At 37.1% G+C, this 27,782-nt stretch overlaps 1 protein-coding gene across 4 annotated transcripts in view; it reads right to left on the bottom strand.

The window, feature by feature from the left end:
* Positions 1-27,782, bottom strand: part of pi4kaa (phosphatidylinositol 4-kinase, catalytic, alpha a) — a 56,157-nt gene that overhangs the window by 16,340 nt on the left and 12,035 nt on the right. For 2 of the 4 annotated variants that reach the window (XM_056466447.1, XM_056466448.1), the window contains exons 14-39: positions 27,634-27,763; positions 27,424-27,519; positions 25,906-26,089; positions 25,717-25,817; positions 23,470-23,638; positions 21,366-21,416; positions 20,563-20,671; positions 19,271-19,407; positions 18,737-18,870; positions 18,574-18,656; positions 16,535-16,605; positions 16,325-16,449; positions 14,156-14,237; positions 13,972-14,055; positions 12,827-12,916; positions 12,598-12,717; positions 10,701-10,793; positions 10,471-10,627; positions 9,622-9,749; positions 8,960-9,118; positions 8,192-8,343; positions 7,444-7,551; positions 5,273-5,493; positions 2,340-2,498; positions 1,723-1,802; positions 1,436-1,635 (exon numbers count right to left, since the gene is read on the bottom strand). In XM_056466447.1, coding sequence (XP_056322422.1) covers positions 1,436-1,635; positions 1,723-1,802; positions 2,340-2,498; positions 5,273-5,493; positions 7,444-7,551; positions 8,192-8,343; positions 8,960-9,118; positions 9,622-9,749; positions 10,471-10,627; positions 10,701-10,793; positions 12,598-12,717; positions 12,827-12,916; positions 13,972-14,055; positions 14,156-14,237; positions 16,325-16,449; positions 16,535-16,605; positions 18,574-18,656; positions 18,737-18,870; positions 19,271-19,407; positions 20,563-20,671; positions 21,366-21,416; positions 23,470-23,638; positions 25,717-25,817; positions 25,906-26,089; positions 27,424-27,519; positions 27,634-27,763 — 3,223 coding nt within the window. The remainder of the gene's footprint in view (positions 1-1,435; positions 1,636-1,722; positions 1,803-2,339; positions 2,499-5,272; positions 5,494-7,443; positions 7,552-8,191; positions 8,344-8,959; positions 9,119-9,621; positions 9,750-10,470; positions 10,628-10,700; positions 10,794-12,597; positions 12,718-12,826; positions 12,917-13,971; positions 14,056-14,155; positions 14,238-16,324; positions 16,450-16,534; positions 16,606-18,573; positions 18,657-18,736; positions 18,871-19,270; positions 19,408-20,562; positions 20,672-21,365; positions 21,417-23,469; positions 23,639-25,716; positions 25,818-25,905; positions 26,090-27,423; positions 27,520-27,633; positions 27,764-27,782) is intronic. The other 2 variants (XM_056466449.1, XM_056466450.1) reach the window with 1 other exon arrangement.

Raw genomic sequence — 27,782 nt, 5'->3', positions numbered from 1 at the left:
ATACTGTACTTTCATTGAGGATTTTTAGTTTTCCTTCTTTCTGAGTTTGTGAGTAATTCTGATGAGATTTTAATAAACAAATAAAGAAATGAAAATAAAATTAAATGATGTTTTTCTCCCTACAATAAAGGAAAAATTTTGTTTAGTAAAGTTTTTTGGAAATATGCATAATTATAACTGTAAAAAATGTCATCACAAAAAAAAAAACGGCTGAAAAAAACAGCATTTGTAAAAATTAAACCATTTAGTAGGTAGCAAATGACCATGATTTGATTTTTTATTCAGGGGCGTCGCTAGACCCAATTTACTGGGGCACGTTCCCCAGTAAAAATCGTCAGTGCCCCAGTAAATGCTTTGAGATATGATTTACTTCATATGCAAGTGTATTTATTAAGAGTGGTAATTCCAGAATAAAGACGTTATTCTCTATGTGCAACCGAACCAACACTGGTGAAGGCAATGTGTTTAATTACAAAGCAAACTGACGCATCTCCGCGTGTGTGCAGAGAACCCCCGCACCTCTCGCACGTTGCTCTTCTCCTGGTGCGAGTCCCGGTAGTTACATTCACGCCAAAAAAACCTGCTGCTCACGCGCCGCTCATGTGTTGTCAATCCGGCGTAGCAGGCTTTTTTTTGTTTTGCAAGTCAACAATACGATGGTGATCTTACTAAGCGCGCCTCCTGATAGATTTCTTATGTATGAAGCAAAAAGGAGCGATGACGAGTCAGGGAGGTAAGACTTAATACACCTAACTCTCTGCCATGAGTCAAAGACAACAAATAATTCTAGAAAACATCTTTTTCTTGTATTTTATTGAATTTTCTATAGAATTTCAGTCAAATGAAATTAATATTCATGCAAAAGATTTCCTAAATGATCTTAGCATCACTCCAGTTGTGTCAACACTGTTTTCCAGTTACATTTAAGATTATTTAGAATAATAATTTTATCATAACAAAAATACTTTTATTTATAATAAATATTTGTTTTGTATTGATTTCATATATATATATTTTTTAATTAATTTATTTATTTATTTATTTTCGAGGGGGGCGGGGAGAAGGGGGTGTGTGCCCCAGTAGAGCTTTATGTCTAGCATCACCCCTGGTTTTATTATTGGTTTTATTCATAATTATTATTCTATGTTTATTGATTATTTAATTTATTTGAAAAATTGTCAATAATCAAAAAAAAGCAACGATTTCAATTTTTTTATGTGGTTTTTGATATGACAAGAGTTTAAAATGATCTATTTTAATCTGACAATACATTCTGGGACTTAAAAACAGCTGAAATTTGTTTAAATGGGTCCAGTTCTTTTGCATATTTTTGAAGACAGGCTTTACTTCATCATAAAGCATAACCACAATGTCTTATAATGCGGTCTACGCAGGCAGCTCATTATGGTTTGGGACAGCCTTGTTGTTGGCGTACCTTGCCGGAAGCTGCAAGGCCAGGTAAGGAGCGATACTCCAGGCCAAATTGACATTATCCTTCCACTGTTTCTCAGTCAGGTTGATGTACTTGGACCTCCAGTTGGAGATGCTGGTTTCCACAGACTGCTCGGTGGGTATGGCCAGCTCCTGTGTGGACAGCGGGTTGTACCATGTGCTCAGTCTCTCGATCTCGCTGGCCTGCCAGGAAAGAAAAGGTGCAGGAAAACTCAAAACACAGGAGCTTAATGTTTAACAGGAGGCCAGGTGAGGAAAAGATGTCCCTACCAGCAAAGCCAACAGTAACGTCCTGCGTTTCATGTAGTACTTGTGCAGCTGGGTTCCTCTGTTGCTTTTTTTGGACATGCCTACAGTGAATGAAGACATGAGACAAACCGATTAAGCTCATTCATTTATTTTCCTTCAGCTTAGTCCTTTTATTCATCAAGGGTCACCACAGCGGAATGAACCACCAACTTATCCAGCATATGTTTTACACTGTGGATGCCCTTCCAGCTGCAACTCAATCATTCACACACACTCATACTGCTCACTACGTCCAATTTAGTTTAATCAATTCCCCTATAGCGCATGTGTTTGGACTGTGGGGGAAACCGGAGCACCCGGAGGAAACCCACACCAACACGGGGAGAACATGCAAACTCCACACAGAAATGCCAACTGACCCAGCCAGGACTTGAATTAGCTTGCCATTGACTCTTCAAAAACAACACTCAAATCTGTGACGCTAACTTTAGCATCCATTAGCTCAGAAACCATTTATCGTTCGGCTAATTACAGCGCTGACCCCTAACAAGCATTTGACGGCATTAGCAGGTGTACATCGGTTTAACAGATTAAACCATTAAAACGAATCAGGATGAGCGAACAGGCCAGGCGTGTACCTGATTTCTTGGAGGTGGTGGACATGCCGCTGGACAGGGGGTACGTGTTGATCCAGCCCTGAGCGCTCTGCTGGCGGGAGCCCACCGTCATGTCCATGTTGTTCCGGGGGTCGGTGGCGTTCATCACGGACAGGCTGTTCAGTGATGGGTCCTGGTTGTCTGCCAAAGGAAACGGCATCAAGACGAGGACTTTGCAGATTTTTACAGGGCTCCCACGCTTTCATGCACAGAAGATTCAAGGACTTTTTAAAGCACCGTTCATTTTCATCAGGCACTAATTCATACCTCACCATACAGTATATAGCACCATGATAGTCCTTCCTGTACTGTGTGATTTTCATAAAGTGACCATTTTTAAACAGTCATGTTCAAAGACCTTTGAATTCAACACTGATATTCAAATGACGTTACTGAAATATTGATAAAATGTGCATTATTTGTCAGTGTATTGTACAAGATTTAAATGTAAGTCTTTTAATATAGGAATTTCTCAGTTTTTTCATTCTGTTCATAAAAACTGAGTACAACTGTTGAAATAAAACCATAAACACATTTAATTTCTAATTTAATTCAAGCACTTTCAAGGACTTATGTTTGTTTTTAAGTACTTTCCAAGTCTTGGATCCATATGTCTGATCCTCAAGAAGCATGGGAACCCTGTTTTTACTTCGTTTTCTAGAACTAAACACTTAAATTACTTTAGTGAATCTCCAAAAGTGTGTCTGCAGGTCATATTTCACCCCAAAACTAAAACAAATAGACAAAAAAAGGAACATTATTTTGCATAAAGCAAATTTGCTCACACAATGAGGTTTCATTGGTTGATGATAGTTTATGTATTTACTAACATTAATGAACAAACTGAGCTTAATTCCTGCTTGTTTACATTAGTTAAAGCACTGTCAGTTAGCATGAACTACTTTATTTACATTAGCTAATATTAACAAAGATGAATAAATACTGTAATGAATGTACTGTTTGTTCATGTTTGTAAATACATTAACTAATAGTTTATTGACTTTATTGTAAAGTGTTACCGAAAATTCATACAATTCAGTGTTTTTATTGCATTAATGCAAATAAATCTCTTTGGATTTGTATTGAAATGCTGTAGTGGTAATAATAAAAATTTTACTACGTCTATGAAATGACGCAAGTAAATATTTTACACATATTTTATAAAATAGTTTTTTTTCTTATAACATTTTTTAGTGGAGAAACAAATAGCACTTTTTAAAATTAAATAAAAATAAATAGTAAACAGAATAAAATATAATATTATTAATATTTAATTAAATATAATAATTTATTTTATAATAATAAATAAATTATAATAAATAAATAAAATTAATCAATATAAATAAAAGTAAATAAATACATAAATATAAATAAATAAATACTTAAAAATAAATAAATACATATATATAAATAAATACTTAAAAATAAACAATAAAATGAATACTTAAAAATAAATAAATAAATGTACATAATTAAACAAACACTTAAAATAAACAAATAAATAAAATAAATAAATATTTAAAAATAAATAAATGTATAAATATAAATAAATAAATACTTAAAATAAGCAAATAAATAAAATAAATACTTAAAAATAAATAAATAAATGTAAATAAATAAACAAACACTTAAAATAAACAAATAAATAAAATAAATAAATAAATATTTTAAAATAAATAAATACATAAATATAAATAAATACATACTTAAAATAAACAAATAAATAAAAATAAATACTTAAAAATAAATAAATAAATGTAAATAAATAAACAAACACTTAAAATAAACAAATAAATAAAATAAATAAATATTTACAAATAAATAAATGTATAAATATAAATAAATAAATACTCAAAAATAAATAAATAAATAAAAAATAAATAAAAATAAAAACTTTAAAATAAAAATAAATAAATACATAATTTAATTAAAATAAATAAATAAATAAATGAATAAATAAATAAATGACACAGATTTTGAATTATAAAGTCTTTTGATGAGAGAAAATTATTTTAATGCAAAAACAAAACACTAATAAAAATAAAACAATTCCCCCCAAAATATTAAATTTTATTTTTATAAAATACATATTGAGATTTATGTCTTCTGACTTAGGGGTGGACTATGACCTGGACATGTTCTTTACAGGATCCTTAAGATTCACCTCATCAACTGTAAAGTAAATTCATTTATTTACCCCAATTAAAGAAATTAGTTAGCCCCATTTAACTACTATTTTCTTCCATCATTCCAGCACTTTTTCCTCCTTTCCTATTCCCATTTGCGTTAATGAATAATTAACACACAGCATCCGAGGAAGAGAAGCCTGCAAATTATACAGTCGACGAGTAAATACCAAGCGAAGCAGCTTGATTTGTGGTGCCGTCTGGCTGTGTAGCACATCACACGATGGAGAGGCTTTAAGGCAGTGTTTCCCAACCCTGTTCCTGAAGGCACACCAACAGCACACAATCTTAACCTAATCAAACACACCTGAATCAACTCATCAGAACATAAGAAGAGACTCCAAACCTGAAGCTAATTGACCAGATAAGTATGTGCTGTTGGTGTGCCTTTAGGAACAGGGTTGGGAAACACTGCTTTAAGGGACGAATGGACTCTCAACTAGTTCTCTGGTACTGAAATGATCATGCATTTTACATGAGAAGCGATGAGATCATGTTCTTCTACAATGAAGGGTGGTGGCGGTACGGGTCGGGTGGGGGGTGGGGTAAGATGGGACGGTTGCATTTCTCAATTTGCGCTTGGCGTCAAATTGATCAATCTGGCCGTCCGGATGATTGCCGTGCAGTTTTGTATTATGGGTTTCAAATTGGCGGTCATGCTAATTTGAAACCGCATTCACATGCTCCTGCCGCACTGTAGTCGCACAGTGGGAGCAAGTAGAGGCTTACTTAAGATCGATATCGGAGAAGTGCTGGAAACGATAAGCGATCCGAAAATCCCGGCAGATAGGGAGCTTTGAGGGGGATTGGCACCGAGCTCACCAGGTGGCACGAGCAGGCTAGCACCTAGGTACTTCTTGTCGGAGAGGATGCTGGCGTAGAAGCGGATCATGATGCTGATGTCCTCGCGCAGACGCTTGTCTCCCTGGGTGGGGAACTTCGATGCCACACTGAAACAAATAAAACAATATATTAGAATCAAAAGGGGAGCTTTTATGCAAAAATCTCTTTTATAGGGGGTTTAAACACAGCTGTGTGGCAACAGAGTGTTAATATGGCCAGCCTGTTATTGTAAAAATGGATTGTTTCTATTTCCTATAATGACACTTGATTGAACGAGTCTGCAGAATCACTTTGATTGACATTCTCCCTACGTACGTGTCATCAGAGGGGGAAAGCCCCGCCCACTAGTGATGATCCCTCCCTCATTAGCAAAGGACATTAGTCTTGTCTTGAATCTGCCACTATGCTGACACACAGGCATTTGTGGCTCCGCCCTCTTTTGAAAAGAGAAGAACCTCATTTGAATTTAAAGCGACAGTCACCAAAATGGCACAATTAGGATAAAAGGGTCAGTTTCAAAGTTGCAAAAAATTATTTGTGTGGTATTTTGATCTGAAACTTCACATGCTAGAGACACCAGACTTATTTTACATCATGTAAAAAGGGGTATAATAGGCCTCCTAAACATTTATTCACCATAAAGCAAAACATACGATTCTTTTTTTATTATAAATACATTGTCAATTGTGTCTTCACACACTTTAATGGAAAGATTTTTCCTCCCGCTTCAAATGCATCTCTTCTGCATCTGATGATGTTTCCTTGTGTTTACTGGTGTCCACCAATATCAAACCACGATCAGTTTGCAACATACGTTTAGTGTTTCTCCTCGATTTACACCTTGGGTGGACTGGGGAGTTCTCAAAATTTGCAGCAATATTTGCGACATGTCCGACTCCAAGACGGATTACTGGGAGATTTGGAGCAATAAATGATATTTATATCAGAGCACAGTTTTGTTCTGTCATGTTTAGTCTAGTTCAGTGGTTCCCAAAGTGGGGTTCACACAAAAGTGAAGTTGATTATCTCCCATGGCCCGCACAGTTACCAGACATAATATTATTGAGCCACTTTGGTGTGTTTTGGAGGAGCGAGTCAGGAAACGTTTTCCTCCAGCAGCATCACTTAGTGACCTGGCCAATATGGCTCAAAATCCCTTACGATCATTGTGCAGGACTTGAATCTATCATTCCTCAAATGAATTGATGCTGTATTGGCCACTTAATGGGTCCAGCATACTAATGAATTATTGTGCTCTAAAACCAGACATTTCAGTTTCATTGTCCCAAAACGAACCTTTCCCGATCTCATGTCCCTTTTTATTTCCAACTTCACTTCCAGTCAATATCTAATGTGTCCTATCATAATAAAGACCAAAATGCAAAAATATACCTTTAAAAAATCTCACTAATAAAGACATGACAAGTAGTAGAACTGCTAAAAAAAGTAAATAAATTCTGAAATATAATGGATCTTTTCAAATAATAACTTTCTTAATTTATTTTTCTCAAAATATGGTCAACCATTTAGTAGAGCAGGCAGTTAAAGGCAAAATAATATGTTTTACTTGTCTAAAAAACAGTTCTGGTGACACTGTGGCTCAGGGGTTAGCACTGTGACTGTCGCCTCACAGCAACAAGGTCGCTGGTTCGGGCCCATGCTAGGTCAGTTGGCATTTCTGTGTAGAGTTTGCATGTTCTCCCTGTGTTGGTGTGGGTTTCCTCTGGGTGCTCCGGTTTCCCCCACAGTCCAAACACATGCACTATAGATGAATTGATTAGACTAAATTGGCCGTAGTGTATGTCTGTGAATAAGTGTGTATGGATGTTTCCCAGTCATTCCACTGTGGCAATAAACGGACTAAGCAGAAAGAAAATGAATACATGAACAGTTCTTGATTTAAGAATTTCTAGATATTTGGACTAGAAATGAGACACAAACTCAAAGTAAGAAACTTTTGTTTGCAGTGATCAAACTGTATTTCTTTGTAAAACAGTTCTGGAAGAGTTTCCCCTGTTTTCCATTAAAAGCATTATCAACAAAACTCTATTCAGTACCTGAAATAGTCGAAGGCAGTGGAATAAATCTTTTCCCTTAAGACGTTACGGATGGTGGCGTTGGTCACTACATCAGAATGCAGGAGGGAAAGTCCGAGCGTCAACAACCTGTGCGGAGAAACACTGTAAAAGCCTGTTTTGCTCTGTGATGTTAAAGTTAAACTAAAAGTTCTAACAAATTTACTAACTAAAATAAAAAACTTTTCATTTCCTCATGAACCGGAAGCTGCAGCTTTATTTGTCATATTGTGACGCAGTTCCTAGAGAAACTAAATATTAAATGAGAAAACAGTGGGCGTGGCTTGTTTACTACCGCAAGCTGATTGGAAAAGGGTTTGGGGAGAGTTATTACAATGTAACTCCACCTCCTCATCATTTCTGAACAGAACAGAACAAAACAGTTGGATGGGCGTGGTTAAGTATGTTAGCCATGCCCACTACCTCAGACAGACCTAATCTGAGATTGTAACTGAAAACAAACAGGAAGTGCATTTTTAGATTTCAATTAAAGATTAAAAGAGCAAACTATTGTTTTTTGTTCTCAATGACATGCACAGATGAATTCATCACCACAAAACTAGCAATGTGAGCTAACAAAATCAATATGGTTAGTTTTGATTTCCCATGTACTTAAAAAAGATGATTAATTATACAAAAATAGATGAACACAATAAAATGATGATATTTTAACAACACTATCCAATAAATCTTTAAAAATAAATTTTCCGCATTGTGTAGTGTTGCTAACCTGAAGCGCGGTCCGATGGCTGCAACATGGCGGTTCAGACTGCTTTTTGGGCTGCCGACATTCAGAGAGAGAGACCTTTGCAGAAGACTGCCGAAAATCTCCACCTGATCAGCGCTGCTGTACTTGGCGATCTCAAACCGCTGCACCAGAAACTAATGGGAAGAAAAATGACGAAATAAACAATACTTCCATGTACATTCTATTGCTTCTCTTGTTCTTCTTTGTTTCTTAGTACTATTTTGGACAACAGAAATGTGTCAGGACAAACAGATTTTAATGGTTGGCCATTCACACAGAACGCATCTGTGTGTCTTTAAATACACTACCTGACAAAAGTCTTGTTGTCTATCCAAGTTTTAGCAACAACAAATAATAACTGGACTTCTAGTTGATCATTTGGTATCAGAAGTGGCTTAAATGAAGGGCAGAGGCCTCTAGATTCTTCTGCTTTCTATGTTTTCCACTTTTATTTATTCCTATGATTCACGATGCTAAAGTATTAAATGCAAAACTTCCTTTTGCAAAACAAGAGCAGACTAAACAAAACGAGCTGCTTTGTAGGGAAACGAATCTAGCAAATTGAAAAAAAAAAATTGATTAAGTGATATCCACAAGAGTTCTATTTGAAGACCAACCCTCGACGCAGCAGAGGAGAGTCCTCGAGCTATTTTCAGGTGTGTATCATAAGGAGCTTTGGGGTCAGGTAAATCCACAGCTATGGAAATGCCCATAAGCCTTGAACGGATCAGAAAGGTAAGAGGAAGTAACCTCAATCCAGATGTAGTGTGGCGTGACGTCGGGCGGGCAGGGGATGGGCTGGCTTTCCTCGGACGCCGCCAGGGGATCGGCCTCAAGCTGGGCATCAGAAAACAGCCCCATCTTCAGATCCACCGTCATCTGCCACGCGCCGGCCATCTCACGCATGAACTGACCACAGAAAAGCACAAACCCAGTCTAAACTTATTAATGTAACATACGAGAAATAATTTAAGCAGAATATTAGAGGAATTTGTAGTATGTAAACATATTGTTATGCATATAAAAGGCCACCAGGGCTGTGCAATATAACACTACACAGCTGAAGTCAAAATGATTCGCCCTCTTGTGAATTTTTATTTCTTTTTCAAATGTTTCCCAAATTATGTTTAACAGAGCAAGGAAATTTTCACAGTAATTCCTATAATATTTTTTCTTCTGAACAAAGTCTTATTTGTTTTATTTCAGCTAGAATAAAAGCAGTTTTTAATTCTTGTAAAACCATTTTAAGGTCAATAATATTAGCCCTCTTACACAATAATTTTTTAGATTAAATAACGTCTTTCGTTCCATTTTAAGATCAATTGTTTATTATTATTATTATTAATATATATAAGTGACCTAATAAAATATACTGGTTCAAAGAGAGTTGTAGATGTACATGTATGTCATACCGGGACTTCAACTCCTGTTCTTCCAGCCAGAAGCCATTCCCAGCAGGCTATAGCCGTTTCCATGCCATTCTCAGTAAACATCTTTAATGGAGACCAGCACAGGTGATGTAACAGCAGAGGGTCCCATTCTACACAACACAACACAACACGACACGACTTTGAAAGCACTGTCTAAATAAACACCTGTGAACTGTGTGAATATATCTAATTTAAGATATAATTCATGATTCATTCCATTTATGATTAATAATTCATAAAACATCACTTTTCAATAGCATTTTTATTTTTAAAATATTGTTATAATGATTTAAATTTAAGAGCCACAGTGTTTCCCCCATCATTATATTAGGGGGCCCCCCGCCCCCCAACGGCTCATTTCAGCCGCTTGTATCCGTGATCTTGATATCACGGATCCGATATCTGTCCACATATATGCCAGGACCATTCTCTGTAAACCCTCGAGACGGTTGTGCGTGAAAATCCCAGTAGATCAGCAGTTTCTGAAATACTCAGAGCAGCCCGTCTGGCACCATCAACCATTCCACGTTCAAAGTCTCTTAAATCCCCTTTCTTCCCCATTCTGATGCTCGCTTTGACCTGCAGCAGATCGTCTTGACCATGTCTACATGCCTAAATGCATTGAGTTGCTGCCATGTGGATGGCTGATTAGAAATTTGCGTTAACAAGCAGTTGGACAGGTGTATCTAATAAAGTGTATATATGTATATATCTTTGTGTTGGACAGAAGATAAAGTTTAAAAATTGGATTCAATTTTGGTTTGAACTGTCCCTTTAAAACATTTGACTATCTGCTAGTGTATAACTTGTAAAAAATACAGTAAAATGTGCCTCTGGAGCTGATCAACAGCGCCGCCATCTTGAACAGGGCTTCGGTGAAGGCTTCGGGCTGTCCTCCATCCAGAGCTTCATTCATCTGTCGGATCATCAGTTTATTCAGGTCTGACGTGCTCCGCGTGGCCTCGGAGAAATGGATCATCCCTGCGACCTGCATACGAGACACAGGAGGTAAGACTCGCTGAAACAAACACAAAAAGCCCTGCTTCATTATTTAGCAGCACCTCTCCAGCGTAGCGGTTTCTCAGGTTAAGGGAGGCCATGAAGTTGGAGTAGTCTTTCTTCACACATGCGGGTCTCTCGGTGAGCTGAGTGGTCTGAAATGATGGAGAACAAACTTTTAATGACTGTTTTCAATCTAAATGACTAGTTAATAAATCCATTCAGTAGAAATGCACCAATCCATTCTCAATTTATTCATTATTCACTTATTCCAAACTTGAATACAAACCAAACCGTGATGAATTTACACTACAAAGTTCCACAGTTGTGTGATATTTTCAACATTAAATCTAAATACTGCCTGTATAAGGCTTTTCTATTTGATTGTAATTTTGGATTGCAATTTTCCCCCCATTTTATTTGATAAAATCACCTTTATTCATTTACAAAAATTAAATGTCTAAATAAATGAATTCAATAAAACTAATTGATCATTATTTGATATGTAAGGATATGTGTTTATATTTTTTGGAGTGCTGAGTGGTCTGAGATGATGGAAAACAAACTTTTAAGGACATTTCTTAACTGTTTGCAATCTGATAAACTAGTCAATTCATATCAAAATCAATTCAGTAGAAATGCACCAATCGATTTTTTGATTCAAACTTGTTCAAATCAAAATACTGAGTGTACAAAACTTTTATATTTGATTCCATTTTTGGAATGTAATTTTTCACTTCAATGGTTTACAGTACATCTAGAAAGTGTTCATATCGCTTCACGTTTTTCACATTTTTTATGTAACAGCCTGATTCCAAAATGGATTAAATTGATTGATTTCCTCAACATCCTACACACAATCCCCCATAATGACAATGTGAAAAAAGAGTTTTTGAAATTGTTGTAAATTTATTAAACATAAAAAAGCTGTGAAATCACATGTACATCAGTATTCACATGCTTTGCCGTGAAGCTCTAAATTGAGCTCAGGTACACTCTGTTTCCACTGATCATTCCTGAGATGTTTCAGCAGCTTCATTAGAGTTCACCTGTGGTAAATTCAGTTGATTGGACATGATTTGAAAAGGCATGCACCTGTCTATATAAGGTCCCAGGGTTGACAGTGCATGTCAAAGCACAAACCAAGCATGAAGACAAAGGAATTGTCTGTAGACCTCCGAGACAGGATTGTCTGGAGGCACAAGGCTGGGGAAGGTTACAGAAACATTTCTGCTACTCTGAAAGTTCCACTGAGCACAGCGGCCTCCATCATCCATAAGTGGAAGATGTTCAACCACCAGGACTCTTCCTAGAGCTGGCCGGCCATCTAAGCTGAGTGATCGGAGATGAAGGGCCTTAGTCAGGGGAGGTGATCAATAACCTGATGGTCACTGTGTCTGAGCTCCAGCATTCTTCTTTGGAGAGAGGAGAACCTTACAGAAGGACAACCATCTGTGCAGCAATCCACCAATCAGGCCTGTAGGGTAGAGTGGCCAGATGGAAGACACTCCCCACCTGGAATTTGCCAAAAGGCATCTGAAGTACTCTCAGACCTTAAGAAACTAAATTCTCTGGTCAGATGAGACTAAACTTGAACTCTTCGGAGTGAATGCCAGGCGTTACGTTTTGAGAAAACCAGATAGAGCTTGAGAGGTTCTGCAAAGAGGAATGGGCAAAAATTCCCAAAGAAAAGGTGTTCCAAGCTTGTGGCATCTCATTCAAAAAGACTTGAGGCTGTAATCGCTGCCAAAGGTGCATCAACAAAGTATTGAGCAAAGGCTTTGAATACTGATGTACATGCGAGTTTTCAGGGTTTTATTTGTAATAAATGTGTACCGATCCACCACTACCCCTACCAATTTGATTGTAAAATCAGCAATCACAATTTTAAATAAAAAAAATCAAGATCGGTGCATGACTAGCCTTCATCATGGGCTAAAACACAAGTGGTCATCTTACACCAAGACTGGTGCTCTGTCGGTTGTATCCTGCGAAATTGAGTATGCTTTCGGTCGCCATCGCCAGACCAGTGTGCTGAGACAAACCTGACAGCCAGTTCTGATGCTTATTCAGGTATTCCTGCGGGGGAAAAGCATTGACCATGTTACAAATCATTCCGGAGAAGGATATGTGGAAAATACATGCTTTTGCTGCATTATCTTGTACAATTTTTAATGGCAGGTCAAACCTGTAGGTGTGATTTGGTGACCGATGGCGCCCATTTCATGGCCTCTTTCAGGATTTCTCCACAGCGGGCGGCAAAATCCTTCACTATGCTCTACACATGACATAGCAAATTTAGCACAAATACACAGGCGATACAATGCCAAATATACATTTATGCTTTCTCTACTCATTTTACATTCAAAAAAGGAAATGGTAAGACTTTACTTGACGGGGTGTTCATAAGACTTTCACAAAACACTTATAATATTACATAACATGAAAATGAAGGAGATTTTATGTGTGTTTATGACAACCATCATTTGCTTAACTATGTACAATACAATACATTCATTCATTCATTTTCCTTGGGCTTCGTCCCTTTATTCATCAGGGCTCGCCGCAGCAGAATGACCCGCTAACTTATCCAGCATATGTTTTACACAGGGGATGCCCTTCCAACTGCAACTGTTTTTGTGACCTCAACTACACTGCAAAAAATATGTTGCTCACTTCAATTTTTAAGTTGAACCAATTTAACTTTACAAGCCATTTTAAATTGCATCAATTAAGCCGACTTAAAACATCAAGTTCAAATTTGTTTCGCTTAAAATGTTAACCTGATTAATGTTAACCTGATTAACTTTCCAAACTAAGTTAAAGTAACATAGAAAAATAAGTTGTCATGACATTTGATTGTCGTTTTTTTTACAACATACATCGGTACAAATTGAATTTGTCATTAAAATGTCAGAAAATAAAATAATTTCGACACTTAGAAACATGTATATCTATTATGAAAATTTTTTTACATTGACGCATTCTGCTAAATGTTTTCCTTTAAGCTGCAGCTCTGTAGCCAGACAGGATGTATATTTCTGCAAGCTGAGTTTCCTGTTCTTGCGTAAAGGTGTTAAACCTGTGTTCATTTGTGATACACCAATGCTGTGTACGCTTCTGAAACCTCTGCATAGGTTAGAAAACTTCTGACCTTGAAAAAATAATTGGCTGAATCGTAGAAATAGCTGAATTAAGATCGAGTGTAGGGTCGAATCGAGATCGTGATCTTTTTTTCGATTGATCGTGCAGCCCTAGTGTTAACCCAAGTAATCAACCAAACAGAACAGACAAACACACACACAAACAAACAAATAAGTCCAGTATCTGTACCTCTCTGGCCTCATAAGTGTCCGGCACTGTGATGCGATATGGTGTGTCTGGTATGTCGTAATATGGCTGGTCTTTGTGGATATCCTAAAAAACAGAATCAATAATGAGTCATAAACATCTCTTGTGACAAATATCTCCATGATTTGCATGTTAACTTGAGCTGAGCAAAGAACGAAGCACGTACAGCACTGAGCGAAAGAGACAGAGTCTGTAATATATCCAGCATGGTCCTCAGAACACGGCCGCTCCACAGCAAGTGTGGAAAACTGAGGGGAAATACAAAAAACTGATAAGCAACCAACATACATTAAAACACTTAAAGCCCTGGGTATACTTCAAACTCAGTTCTTTTTCATTTCAGGCCAAAAAGGAAGCTTGAAAAAAGCTGAGTGACGGTATACTGTTTTCGAACATCCAGAGAACCCAGTGACACAGTAGGTGTGGTTGTAAATGTGTCTCGAGTGTCTCCTAAACACAATGACAATGGCGGCTATGAGTGAACAAATGTGTCATATAAGGCAAACAGCCTTCTCCAGCGAGATGCTGCATCAAGGCACACCACACTGCTTTCTATTTGACGCGGACTGACACTGAATGGAACAATGTTTAGAATTTTATGGGACACGGCACAATGTGGTTGTGCTTCTCATCCAGTGTGTGACTCAAGAGTCTTTTAAATCTCTCAGTGTGAATACCATCTGTACCAGAGATACAATGTTTGCTAACTTAGTGTTGTTGTGCTGAATGTTTTTCTCCTGCCTGACTTTGAACCAAGCGGCAACCTCCCGCTCTCCCTCGGGAGGCCAATACGGAAGTAGCTGAAACTGCAATTCATCAAAATTCCACTAGTCCTGCTCCATAATAGAGCAAAGTGCAATTGAGCCCTCTGTTAGAATGGCCAACTTTACAGCAGAAATAAAGGTGTTTACAGCCTGGTACAAAGAACGATTTTGGTTCATATAGCTATTATTACCCTCCATGACAACTGTGAGGGGGGTGAATTTTTTTATAACTCATCCATTTCCTTTATATTAGGGTATATTAAGTTTGCATAATTAAGGGCGTGGCCACTTGAGTGACAGCTAGGTCTCGCTGGTCACCGTCACTTCACCTCAGCTGAATCCGGCAGATTAGCCACTGATCTCAGCATATTCATCATATTTTTGTGTTGTTTTATGTGGCTTTACACAGTCAGCTGCCTTTTGGACTTATTTCTTACAATTATCAGATGACATTCATGTGGTCTCCGGTTCCCATGTGAGTAAAGTTATATACTTGTATACCATCTCTATAAATGTATTTGTTTTATTTAAGATCATTTATCATTAATATTTTTCTTTAGACCTGTAAAGCACTCCAGAATGTGCCAGATTGATTAGCTGTAGGCTCTAGAACAGTCATCTGAAGCGTTATCATACAGTGTTATGCTGGAGTTCATCAATAGTCTTGCATTTACTAACACAGACTATATTTGAAGTGTTTGTAAGAAATTTCTGGTTTTCCTCCTGTTGAAAAACATCATAAGAACAATGTTTAGTGGCTCAATGTGTTACTACAGTGTTTTTAAAAGTCTAAACACTTTATTGATATAGTGTACAGCCAAGCACATGTGGTCAGAACACAAACGAGTCGCAGGTAATAAAGTATCAAGCGTTTCTCCCAAAGTAAAGTCTGTTTCTCAAAGGGGCATGGGGCGATAACCGCTTTCAAGGTATACTGCGGTTTGGAAAAGTCAAGGTTTTAAAACAGTCAAAATGTTCTGCTATATCGTTCCTAAGGTCTGTGTAAGATTTTTTATTTACGCTTTTCTTTTAGGACAACAGTATCTTTAGCAGAAACAATATCCAAAGATGCCGTTTTAAATAGTAAAGAAATCAGTGTTTTAGAAACTAACGAAGACAGCAGATGTCAATGATTCATTTGAATGATTTAGCCTGACATATTTACTTCTCCAAAATATTAGAAATCTTTCAAAGAATAAAATATATTGTTTTCAATGGGAAAAAAGTTGTATTTTTTACTCAGACATTTAAAAAGAATAGATTTTAGAGCAGTGATCGCAATACCGTGAAACTGTGATATTTTTATCCAAGATTATCATACCGTCAGAATCTTATACCGGCCCCTGCCTAAGTTAAACGAACTCCCTCTAGCTCCCTCAGCGGTTTCAAACTGCCGAAACGAACGTAAGTTTGCCATTTTAGTTATTCATTCGAAATATACCCGGGCCTTAACTAAGTTCAGTTCAATCTTTGATCATTTCTACAAAAACAACATCTCCACAGACAGAACACAGAAGTATAGAATAGTCTGGAATGATTGTAATGGCCAACAGTAATGAATCAGAACTCACGTCTCAGCGAGTCCTGACAGATATTTGTCAGCAACTCTTCGGATTCTCTTATGAATGTGGTTGAAGTTGACCAACAGAAACTGAGCATGACTTTCCAACTCCTCCTCATGGGCTTTGGTCTTTGCCTTAGAGACAAAAAAACACAAAGAATATAGAAATTAGCGAATCAAGGTCAATTTGTTCACTTTAAACCTTTAAGATTTGATTTACCTTGTCAGCCATCATCTGTAGAAAGACATCGAAGACCTTGTCACCTACTGCGATGACACACTGCATCATTCCTGAGTGGGGAAAAAACAGCAAAATCACATCAAAATCATTGACTTCTCACAAATATGACCCAGGACCATAACATTTAGAAAATGATGAGAATTAAACAGAAAGAACATGGCATTATTAAAGCTTCTGCCATAAAAAGATGTGAAATTCTGGGTTTTACGTATGACTAGGATTTATTTAGATATTAATGAGATTTTTGTGACGATGTTGAATGTATTTGTGTTACTTGTACGTGATGTTGGTGTGATTCAAAGATAAATTCCGCTTGTGGATGATAAAGAAAGTCAAAGTCAAACCAGTTATACACTCAGTGTCAGTTTTTGGGAATTGAGATGAAGTTTTTTTATAAAAGTTGAATAAATAAGCTTTTATTGATGCACTATTTAAAAATCTGGAATCCGAGGGTTGCTAAAATACTGAGGAAAAACAAGTTTCAAGATGTACAAATTAAGTTCATATGAATGCACATTACTATTAAAAATGAGTTTTAATTGGGTTTTTTTTTTTTAAAGATGGGCTCCTGTTACTACGTGTCTGAACATGGCTACAGCACATAGTATTTCCAGCTCTATCCTTTGAAACTGAAAATGATGAATGTGTCTTTTTATCATTTCTTTTTATTTACTGCTAGTGTTACTTGTTATTTTTTAATAACCGCTGTTTTAATGTATAAAAATAGTTATAAATATTAGTTTTGATATATTTACAGTAGGAAACTTGTAAAAAAAAATACTTTAACTGAGCATGATCTTAATATTCAAATGATTTCTGTCGTAAAAAGAAAATCATTTTGACCCATACAATGTATTTTATTATTTCAAAAACTATACAAAAAAATGGTTTTGGATTGGTAGGACTGGATTAGGATTGGTTTTGTAGATCAGGATCACAAATGTACAAAAGGTCTTTAAATACACATATAAAATACTCTTTAAAAACATGTGGAACTAGAGAAAAATCAGATTCTCCCTAAAACAGAAAGAAGACAAATCCTACAATATCTGGCAACCTTTCATAAATTAGTTTAAAGCCATAAATTCTACAGGAAATATTTAAACTGAAGCGGATTGGACCAGTTTAGATTAAAACTGAAGGTCAGTATTTTGTTTTTATTTATTTATTTTGTTTTTGCATTTATGCATTTTGATTTATTTATATGTTTTTATTATTTTTATTGATCTATTATTATCGTACTTCTGTGAGCATTGTTTGTATATTGTATTGTCAATTGCTGTGTATATGTTTGTTGGACTGAATTTGTAAGTCCTTTTTGAGATACATATACAGTGGGGAAAATTAGTATTGAACACATGCTTTTTTCCTTGGAATAATATTTCTTAGCAAGCTGTTGACATGGAATTGAACCAGATTTTGGTAAAAACCCCAGTTTTTATAAACAATACAAACATAACAATAATGTGTAATAACAATGGAATGACACAAGGAGAAAGTCAGGTAACTGGCTGGGCCATTCTACAGCTTGATTTTCTTTCTCTGAAAGCCTTTGAAAGCTTCCTTGGCTGTGTTTTGGATCATTGTCTTGCTGAAATGTCCTCCCTGGTTTCATCTTCATCCTCCTGCTAATGTAGATGTTAGACTGAAGCAGCTGCTATTCACTTTCAATGAGGAAGGGTAGAGGATTGTTGAAGAACTACTGAGAGATTTCAGCTGCTGTCTGGGCTTTTCATGCCTTTATACACCTCCCTTTCTTCATGTGTTTAATACTTTTTCCCTGTGTCATTTAATTTTTATACACATAGCTTTATTTGTAAATTAATTAGATTACATTTCTTTGCATATAGGGATTTATTTGGTTGTTACTAACATCTGGTGAAAATTTCAAGTCAACAGCATCTTTAGAGATATGTTTTCTGAGGAAAATGGTGACGTGTTCAATACTTATTTTCCCTGCTGTATATACATATTCCTTAAATCATCCAGAAAATAAAATTACAGCAGGTCCCGCTCACCTGATTTATCCTTCTGAATCGCTCGGTCTTCAAAATAGCGAAACATCACTTGGAATCGATCAGACTCCTGAGATCGTAACACTCTGAGGAGGAAAAAAAGAGATGGGATCATTTGGCTGTTCAGTCTAAAAACCATCAGACTCGAGTGAAAACGCTGGTGTACCTCATGTATTCCAGCCGGTAGACGGACAGCAGGTAGGTGGACATGGCAAAGTCCAGTTTATTAATAAGCGCAGCGACCTCCGGGGGAGGATCCAGCAGGTTAATGATGGTTCCCCTCAAATCATTGAGCTCAGCCTGGAAACAGCAAATTTGAGATTTCAATCTCTATCCGGGTCACGGCACCAAATAGGGTATAGGCACAGCTAGTGTTTTTTCCCCTACTGATGAACTTCTGGTGAACGTTTAATGTTTATAATTTCATACAGTTCCTTTTACAGCATCGATGTTGTAATGTAATTAAAATATAATCAGTTAAACAGACTTAAGCATTCATTTAGTTGTTTAAGTGTAAAACGAGATGAAAAGCTGCTTAAACGCAAGCACCATCAGTAGCAGCATTTAGGTCATTTGCTGGTGTTTTTTTACTATCTGCATGTGTTTTCTTAAGTTGCAGGGCCCTGAGCTCTTTCAGTTATCATACTTTGGGGTAATGATGCCCTGTGATCAGTGTTTCAGAACAAAAAACAAGCAGTACCGGCGTGACAGTGTCGTTCTTCAGGGCCGAATTATACTGCAGCTCTGAGCGCAGCGGTTCTCCGCTAGGGAAGGTCAGCAGTGGGGATTTTGTTGCAATCTCACACACTCCCTCATACCACTCCTCCGGCCACAAACCTGAAAATGAGGAAAGATGATGATTATTCAGACCAAACACAAAGAGACGGCTTATGTTTACCATAATAAGGAATAAGGTAAAATGAATCACCTCACTGTTCAAAGAATCGTTACTCTGTTCAAATGACTCACCTCACTGTTCAAAGAATCGTTACTCTGATCAAATGAGTTATCTCACTGTTCAAAGAATCATTACTCTGTTCAAATGAATCACCTCACTGTTCAAAGAATCATTACTCTGTTCAAATGAGTTATCTCACTGTTCAAAGAATCATTACTCTGTTCAAATGAATCACCTCAATGTTCAAAGAATCGTAACACTGTTAAAAATGCTTCAACTCATACAAAAAAACCAGCCAAAGTGAAGAGGTGTATTTTCATCAATAAAATTCTCCCCAGATCCACGTCAGTATCTGCTGACAGCTCTGCCACATCCGCTTCTTGCTCAGATATCAGCTTTTCAATCCAACGACGATTTCTTGAATGTGGAGGGGCTCTGGATTTCTCTCTGTTGCTGTCTCATCTATCTCTCTCTCCATCATCTCTCTGCATCATTTAATATTCTCAACCGTAACTTTCTCAACCGTAACTTTTCCAATCATAACTTCCTCTCTTGACCAAATATGGTGCGTCGATGGAGTTCCGTTCGCTCTCCCATTGACTCTTAAAGGGCCCATGACTTTAATACATAGAATGATGAAATGGCTCATTTTCCTTGCCTTCTTTCTCTCTTTTTTCACACCACTTCCACTTTATTATTATTATTATTATTATTATTATTTATCATTAGTAACCTAGGTTATCCGGGTTACACAACACTCCACTTATTTTGAAGAAGTTGAACAGTTGTCTTGAACCATATTTGAATCCATTTAGCCTGGCTGAGTCACTTTTAGCCTAGCACAGTAAATTGAATCTTATTTTAAAAATAAATCTAATTTAAAAATAAACAGACAAAAAAAGATACGCTTATGACTTTTTGTGGAAAAGGGTCACATATATCCATTAAACCATCACTAAAAGATTTAATGTTGGCCTAAAACTTTTGCACAGTACTGTAATTTGTCCAACATATATAAATAAACAGACAAAATGCTACAAAATGTTAAACTAAATGATGTACACATGATCATTTATTAATATGGAATATCTGACCTGAGCCCTCAACAGCGAAGCCCATCACAACCGAATACAGCCAGAAATCTCTGAACAGCTTCTGCAGCCTCGGTTTGGCCTCTTTTATGGCTGGCAAACGTTTGGTTAGCTATAAGGTGAAAAAAGCAGGCGGATAACATTATGAACAACACATTACAATCGGGTTTAAGCAAAAACAATAATTGTGTAAACTGTTGGCAACCGAGGAAAAATAATGTTCATTTTAATCACAAAAACAGACTCAGGAAAGCATTTATTGGGTATAAGACAAATTGTATACCCTTTTCTAAGCATCATTTACTGTATATCGATTTATTTGTTCATTAAAAGAAATATCAGTTCAACACAGTAACTTAGGTCAAAAATAAAATAGGTCAGATGTCTTTTTACACATACAGTGAGTAACAGTACAGAGTGACCATTACCGCTGCATGTGACGACACCACGGACAAAGGGACTACGGAAATGTGTTTAGGACTAACAGCAGTTTGCAACAATGCCACCAGGGGGCACAAAGAGACAGATACGAATGGACAGAAATATACAGCAGCTGTAAATACCCTGCTACTTGTAAATGAAAATGTTAGCTAATGCATTAACTCACAATAAACCTTTTAACTGCATTAATAGTAAACGTTACGTTTTATTGTACATGACAATATTTCTGTATATTTGTAGCATAACGTAAAAGAAATAGCATTATCTTTATGTATAAACAGGGAAATCCCAATCACAGCTTTAGTCTGTGTGCACCTAATGTTTGACCTGTACAATATTGGTCCAAAAAAGAAATATTCTCTTACCACAGCAATCACAGGAATGAGAACTCCGAGATTACCAGCGCTGCTTGACGCCTGAGGAAAAAAATCAACATAAAAAATATATATATAATTATTTTTAGGGGTTTTCACCTTTATTTGATAGGACAGTAGAGAGTATTGACAGGAAAGCATGGGGAGCAGAGAGAGGGAAAGGATCGGCATAGGACCGTGAGGCGGGAATCGAACTCCGGTCGCCACGAGCACCGGAGTGCATGTCAACGCACTAACCACTACACCACCACTGGCGCCGACGTTTCTCATCAAATCTTGACCAATAAAATGCTCTCTAATATCTGACATGCCCCGCCCCCTTCAAGACACTTCACACTTAGCGTGCTTGAGCTCAACCACTCTCACTGAGTGGCGTTGTGTGGCAAGAGTCTGTAAATATAACCAGCTTCTAAATGTATTCACTTTATTTGTTATAATCAAACATGATAAAAAAGTCTGCAGAACGTTCTCCCTTTGTACGTGTCAGGGGGAAAGCATTAAGGATGTGTCAGAATCCAATTTTGCTATTTTAAGGATAAAAATCCATTCTGCGCCGCGGCGCATGGTCTAACAGGGTTGTGCTTATTTACTTAATGAGTTCTGGATGTGTTTTGAGCATAACATGCATTAAACCAATCAGAGTCTCGTCTCCCATTCCCTTTAAGAGTCAGTTGCGTCGCACCATGGCATATTTGCTATTTACATGGCGGACTTTGTAAGACAAAAAACTGAACACTTCACTAGCGAGAAAACAGTCAAACAGAGCATCTGCAGCGCGAGGATAAAGAACGAGCCTCCTCCATTCGGCCTCTTTACTTTCTCTTGACTTTTACTCTTTACTTTCGTGGATGAGGAAACGGTGGAAACTTACTCCACTGAAGACATCCAGTAGTCTACTTATTTAATTTTGTTTAAGCTCAGAGATTTGTTTCAAAACTATTTCCAAATTCAGTTCTAATTTCCAGCAAACGAATAAACGAACAATAATAATGAAGTGTGGTCAAAACACTGAGCTATATCCAAACACACGTCCCAAACATACGCCCCATATGGTGATGCAGACGTCTCCAAAACCTGACAGGTGGGCAAATCTAAATAGTTTTTATTAAAACAAATATAAATATACATATAATGAATTATACTTCAACTAATAATAACATTATATAAATGCAGATTGTCATGAATGAACTGAAAAAGAGGTGAAGAAAGCATAAAGGCAGTGGTTTTTATATTTATGTAGAAAATAATTTTTTTTTGTAATATTTAAATCCTTTATTTTTTTTTATCTGTAAAGATATTTGTGTGTTGCTGTACATCATGTGTGTATTAAGCAATGTGTAAGAGTTTGGACCTGCATAGGTGCATAACTAACTGCGCTGGACTTTAGAGCAGGTCAATGGACTTTTAGCTGGTCAATGGCGCGGTCTATTTCAGTTCCTCAAAATAGCAACGCGTCAACAATGCGCCTTAACACACCTCCTTTCTAGACCAGCACACCCATGAGTCCACAAAGTGGCACAAATAGATTTACTATTTAAACAATGTGGTGCAAAACGGGGAAATTACTGTTGCGCTGGTCTGAAAATAGCAACAAATCACGCCAAACACGTCTTGCGCCTTGTGTATTATAGGGCCCAATATCTCCCTTATTAGCATAGGATGTTAGTCTTGTTTCTGAATCTGCCACTATGCTGGCATTTGTAGCTCTGCCCTCTTTCGAAAAGAGCACAATATCATTTGAATTTAAAGCGATAGTCAACAAAATGTGTGTGTGTGCTCTTTTTCCAGTAATTTTCCTTCTGCATTCACACAGGGCAGCATTCCGGGAAGTTATCAGTAATCTTACAATTGCTCTTTCCGGAAAATTGGCAGAACGAGTTTACAGGCATTTTCAAAAAGGGCCCGTTCACACATGATCTCTTTCCGGAAAAGTCTGTATGTGTGAAAGGGGCTGTGCATTAAACCCACTGGCGCCAAAGTGGGGAGTGTTCACAAACACTTGTGTCTGCAGAGGTATTCGAAACCTCTTTAAATCTAGAACAAAGAAGACGTCTGCTGTGGGTTTACTGGGGGCTTTAATTTGATGTTTGGGTACCTTAAGGGCCGGGCCCTTCTCGCTGGCTCTTTCACTGGCCCGTTTGCCCTCCAGCCCCAGCTGCACAAACAGCTCCAGCAGATTGACCAGCAGCTCGTCCACCATCTGCTCCGTCTGCAGGTTGGCTGCAATGTTGGCCAGAGCATTGATCACGGCCAGAGAACAGTGCCTGTGCCAAATACAACAACACTGAGTCAAAAAAAAGGTCAAGAATTATATCATGCACATATAATACCGGTGCTATATATATAAATATTCTAAATATTCTGCAGCCAATTCAGATGTCATTTCGTCCTCTTGTATAGTAAAGTTTTTTATTAAGTCGTTTATTAAAGAATAATTATTGAATGTTTCTCTCGCTCTCATGGCTGTGCGCTCGCAGTTGACTGCGAAGCCAATAGAAAGTAGGTTTAAATGAAAAGGTCATGTAAAAATGCATACAATTAACGGCAACTTTCGAAAGCCAAAGCCAAATACATTAGAACTTCTCCGAGCACATTTCTAGAACTGCTCGATCTTGCAGATTCGCACTCTACAACATCAGAAAGGTCCGATCCTTCCTATCTGAACATACAGCTCAACTCATTGTTCAAGCTCTTGTTCTCTCCAAACTGGACTATTGCAACTCTCTGCTAGCCGGGCTACCAGCTAGTTCTATCAAACCTCTTCAGCTGCTTCAGAACGCAGCAGCACGAGTGGTCTTTGATGAACCCAAAAGAGCACATGTCACTCCGCTAGTCACCCATTTGCACTGGCTGCCAGTTGCTGCCCGCATCAAATTCAAAGCTCTGATGTTTGCTTACAAAGCGACCTCTGGCTTTGCTCCTTCTTATCTGCTCTCACTTCTGCAGATATATGTGCCCTCCAGAAACTTGCGTTCGGTGAATGAACGTCGCCTCGTTGTTCCATCCCAAAGAGGGAAGAAATCACTTTCCCGAACTCTCACATTCAATCTGCCCAGTTGGTGGAATGAAATCCCTAACTACATCAGAACAGCAGAGTCACTTGCTGTCTTCAAGAAACGACTAAAAACTCAACTGTTTAGTCTCTACTTTCCTTCCTAAGCTGTAACTGCCTCTCTGACTATACCACTAACTGTACTCTCTCAAATAAAAGCAGATTACTAATGCTTTGCTTCTTAGACTTTACACACCTGAAACTTGCCTACAGCACTTATTCACACGTGACTGTCTGTGGAAGCGTTGACTGTTCTCGAGCACACAGAATCACAAGATATGCAAATTGCAGATATTTGGTTATGTTGATATAAAAAAAGTGTTAAAAGGATGATAATAAATAAAAAACAAAATCCATTTTAAAAAGCGTCACCAAATACACTTGGGTGGTCATTAATATACCTGGGCGAAACGCCCACGTAAAGTCTATGTGTGGGAAGCACTCAATACAATTTAAACAGTTTGACATAAATATATAAATTAACCATATAAATAATAAGAATATTACTAAAAGGAAGAAATTATATCTAGAGTATGTTGAATTAGATGAATTTTAATAGTAAGTTTTTTCTCAAAAGCATTATTATTAGTACATATTTTATTCATTATACACACTCGGTTACGAATTTATCACACACATTTGTAAGTTTTGCTTTGGAAGAGAGAGTAGGTAAAATACAATGTCTCAGACGTTGAAGGTTTACATTTTCTTTTATTTTGTAGTTCGAGTATAAGAGTTAAATGGGTTTGTAATCTTTGTTTAATTCTTTTCTTTTGTTTGGTACAGTCTCATTCCGTTTGTCCTCATGTCTGTTGAACTTGGTTGATTTGTTTTTGTGAAATCGTAGTCTTATTTCTTATTACTACTTTTGTGTGAAACTTTATTTTTCTATAAGCATTTAAACATCCACAGCTTAACACTAACACACACACACACACACACAATACTCCTTATAAAAGCCAGAAACTAAGCTCTTTTTTGCACTGTAACTGATGATCGACAGTAAAAATGACCAATCCAATCTCTTCCCAACTGGGAAAACCCCCAAGAATCAAGAATGCATGATTATATGCGGTCATGGCTTTGCAATCAAAAAATGTCCTTATAATGGAGGTCAATGTGGAAAAACAGCCATGAACATAATGAAAGGTAAAGGAGTGTATTGTTGAGTTTTTGACAAATGTCAAAGCATTTTCCCAAAATATGTGTCAAAATAAGATTTGTCACCAAAAATCAGTCCATTTGCTGAAACATTTCACTAAATAATAAATAAATGTAAAAATGAATCACCTGTATCCATGATCCTTGTAGTCTTTGGTGGAGTAAACCATGGAGCTGGCCTTCACACTGATCTGCTGGAACAAGTTCCACACTTCCTGATAAATGTATTGCTGTGGGACAGAAACATGGAGATGTTAGCACTATAGACCGATCCAAACAAACAACCCTGATTTTCAGAACACAGAAGAGCTGGCTTACGTTTCCAGTGATGACCATACAGCCCAGCTGATCTATGATGAGCACATCGAGCTGAGATGGCGGCTGGCAGAACTTCTGCTGCAGGATCTGTAATATTGGCTCCATCACACGTGGTGTGTCTCTCAGAGCCACAGCGATGTGTCCTAACGCCCGTATGGTGTGGTCCGGGATCAGATGGGCATCCCTGAGAGGAAAACAGCACAAAGGATGTTCATTCTTACGAATCTCTTTAAAGGGCTGTAAAATTATTTAAAGTTATCATCTGTCTAACGTGGACTAGACATGAGATGATAACCGGTTTCAAGGCTTACCGCGGTTAAGAAAAGTCAAATACGTTTTTTCCATGTTTTTTTAATGACTATTTCATTTAGTTTTATTGTTTATTAAAATAAAATATATTTTGTTCAATGGGGAAACAGCTGTTTATTTACCCAGACATTTGAAAAGAACTTATTTTAGAGGAGTAATCATAATACCGGGATATTTTTATCCAAGGTTATCATAGCATCAGAATCTTATATTGGCCCATGCCTAATGTGGACTGGCTCTTTTAAAGAATCACTCTACTTTTATGGAGAAAGGCTCATTTTACTACTCGGGTCTGGCAGGAGCACTTTTGGCTTAGCTTAGCTTAGCATAAATCATTGAATCGGATTAGACCATTAGCATCTCATACTTGTGTGCATGTATAGCAATAAAATTATACTGCACTAAAATATGTTGTTTCTACAGATGATCATACTCAAAATATGAAATGCTCTGCTTTATATTGGTCTACACCAGTGTTTCCCAACCCTGTTCCTGGAGGCACACCAACAGTACATATTTTGGATGTCTCCCTTTTCTGACCCATTAACTTCAGGTGTTGGCGTCTCTTCTGATGTTATGATAAGATGATTCAGGTGTGTTTGATTAGGGAGAGGTTGAAAATGTGTACTGTTGGTGTGCATTCAGGAACAGGGTTGGGAAACACTGGTCTACACAATAACTGTCTTAAATAAAGTTGTTTGCTCGGTTTTATGGGATTGCAGTTTATTTTTTAACTGAATCAGGTAGGTCTTGAACCATTACTTTGACCAATTTTCTAATACTCTTTGTTACCAAATCTCAATTTCATGCATTCTATTAAAAAATAACTACAATTTTCAGCATGAGAAACTGTCTTAAATGCCTTAAATTCCCTTAAAAGTCTAAATATACTCAAAACAAAATAGCATATCTTATTGTCTTGGAAAAAAATACCAAAATTAACAAAGTTTATTGTTAAAACAAGAAATATCTGCAAGTGGGACAAGAAAAATAAACATTTTCTGACAGCATCTGGGTCAGACTCATTTTTCTTGTTAGTTTATTGAGTCAGTTTACACCTCAGGTAAGTACATCTTGATTTATTTAAATATTTGGTACACCTAAGTAGGACAAAAATACTGAGTACTGAGAATTTTCCAATTATTATCCACAAAAAATATTGAATTTGATGGTTGAGAAGTGATTTACAGTCTGTGTTTTACAACATACTTGTCATTTTCCTGCGAAATGTACAGACGGTTGGAAAGACTGGCGAGGAAAGCTTCAACGATGACTGAATCCATGGTCAATCCTGCTTTTAAACACCTGGATTAACAAAAAAACATTAGATCTCAATATACTTCATAGAACAAATATAAATTATGCACAGGGACAAATGATCACCTAAAACAGAATTTCTTGAGTCCAGATGAGGTTTACCTGCATATATTGTTGATGGAAATGTCTCGGAGCTGCTCATACATGGACGGCTGGCTCTTCTTGCTGGAGTGAGAGCTGAAGGTGGACTGGGAATGCTCGTTGGTGACATGAATCTTGATCTCACCTGCTCCTGTTAAGTTGAAGATGGA

The sequence above is a fragment of the Danio aesculapii genome, chromosome 10 (genome assembly GCF_903798145.1).
Source record: "Danio aesculapii chromosome 10, fDanAes4.1, whole genome shotgun sequence".
NCBI lineage: Eukaryota > Metazoa > Chordata > Actinopteri > Cypriniformes > Danionidae > Danio > Danio aesculapii.
The sequence above is the reverse complement of the archived record's forward strand: the minus strand, read 5'-3'. Positions and strand labels throughout refer to the sequence as shown.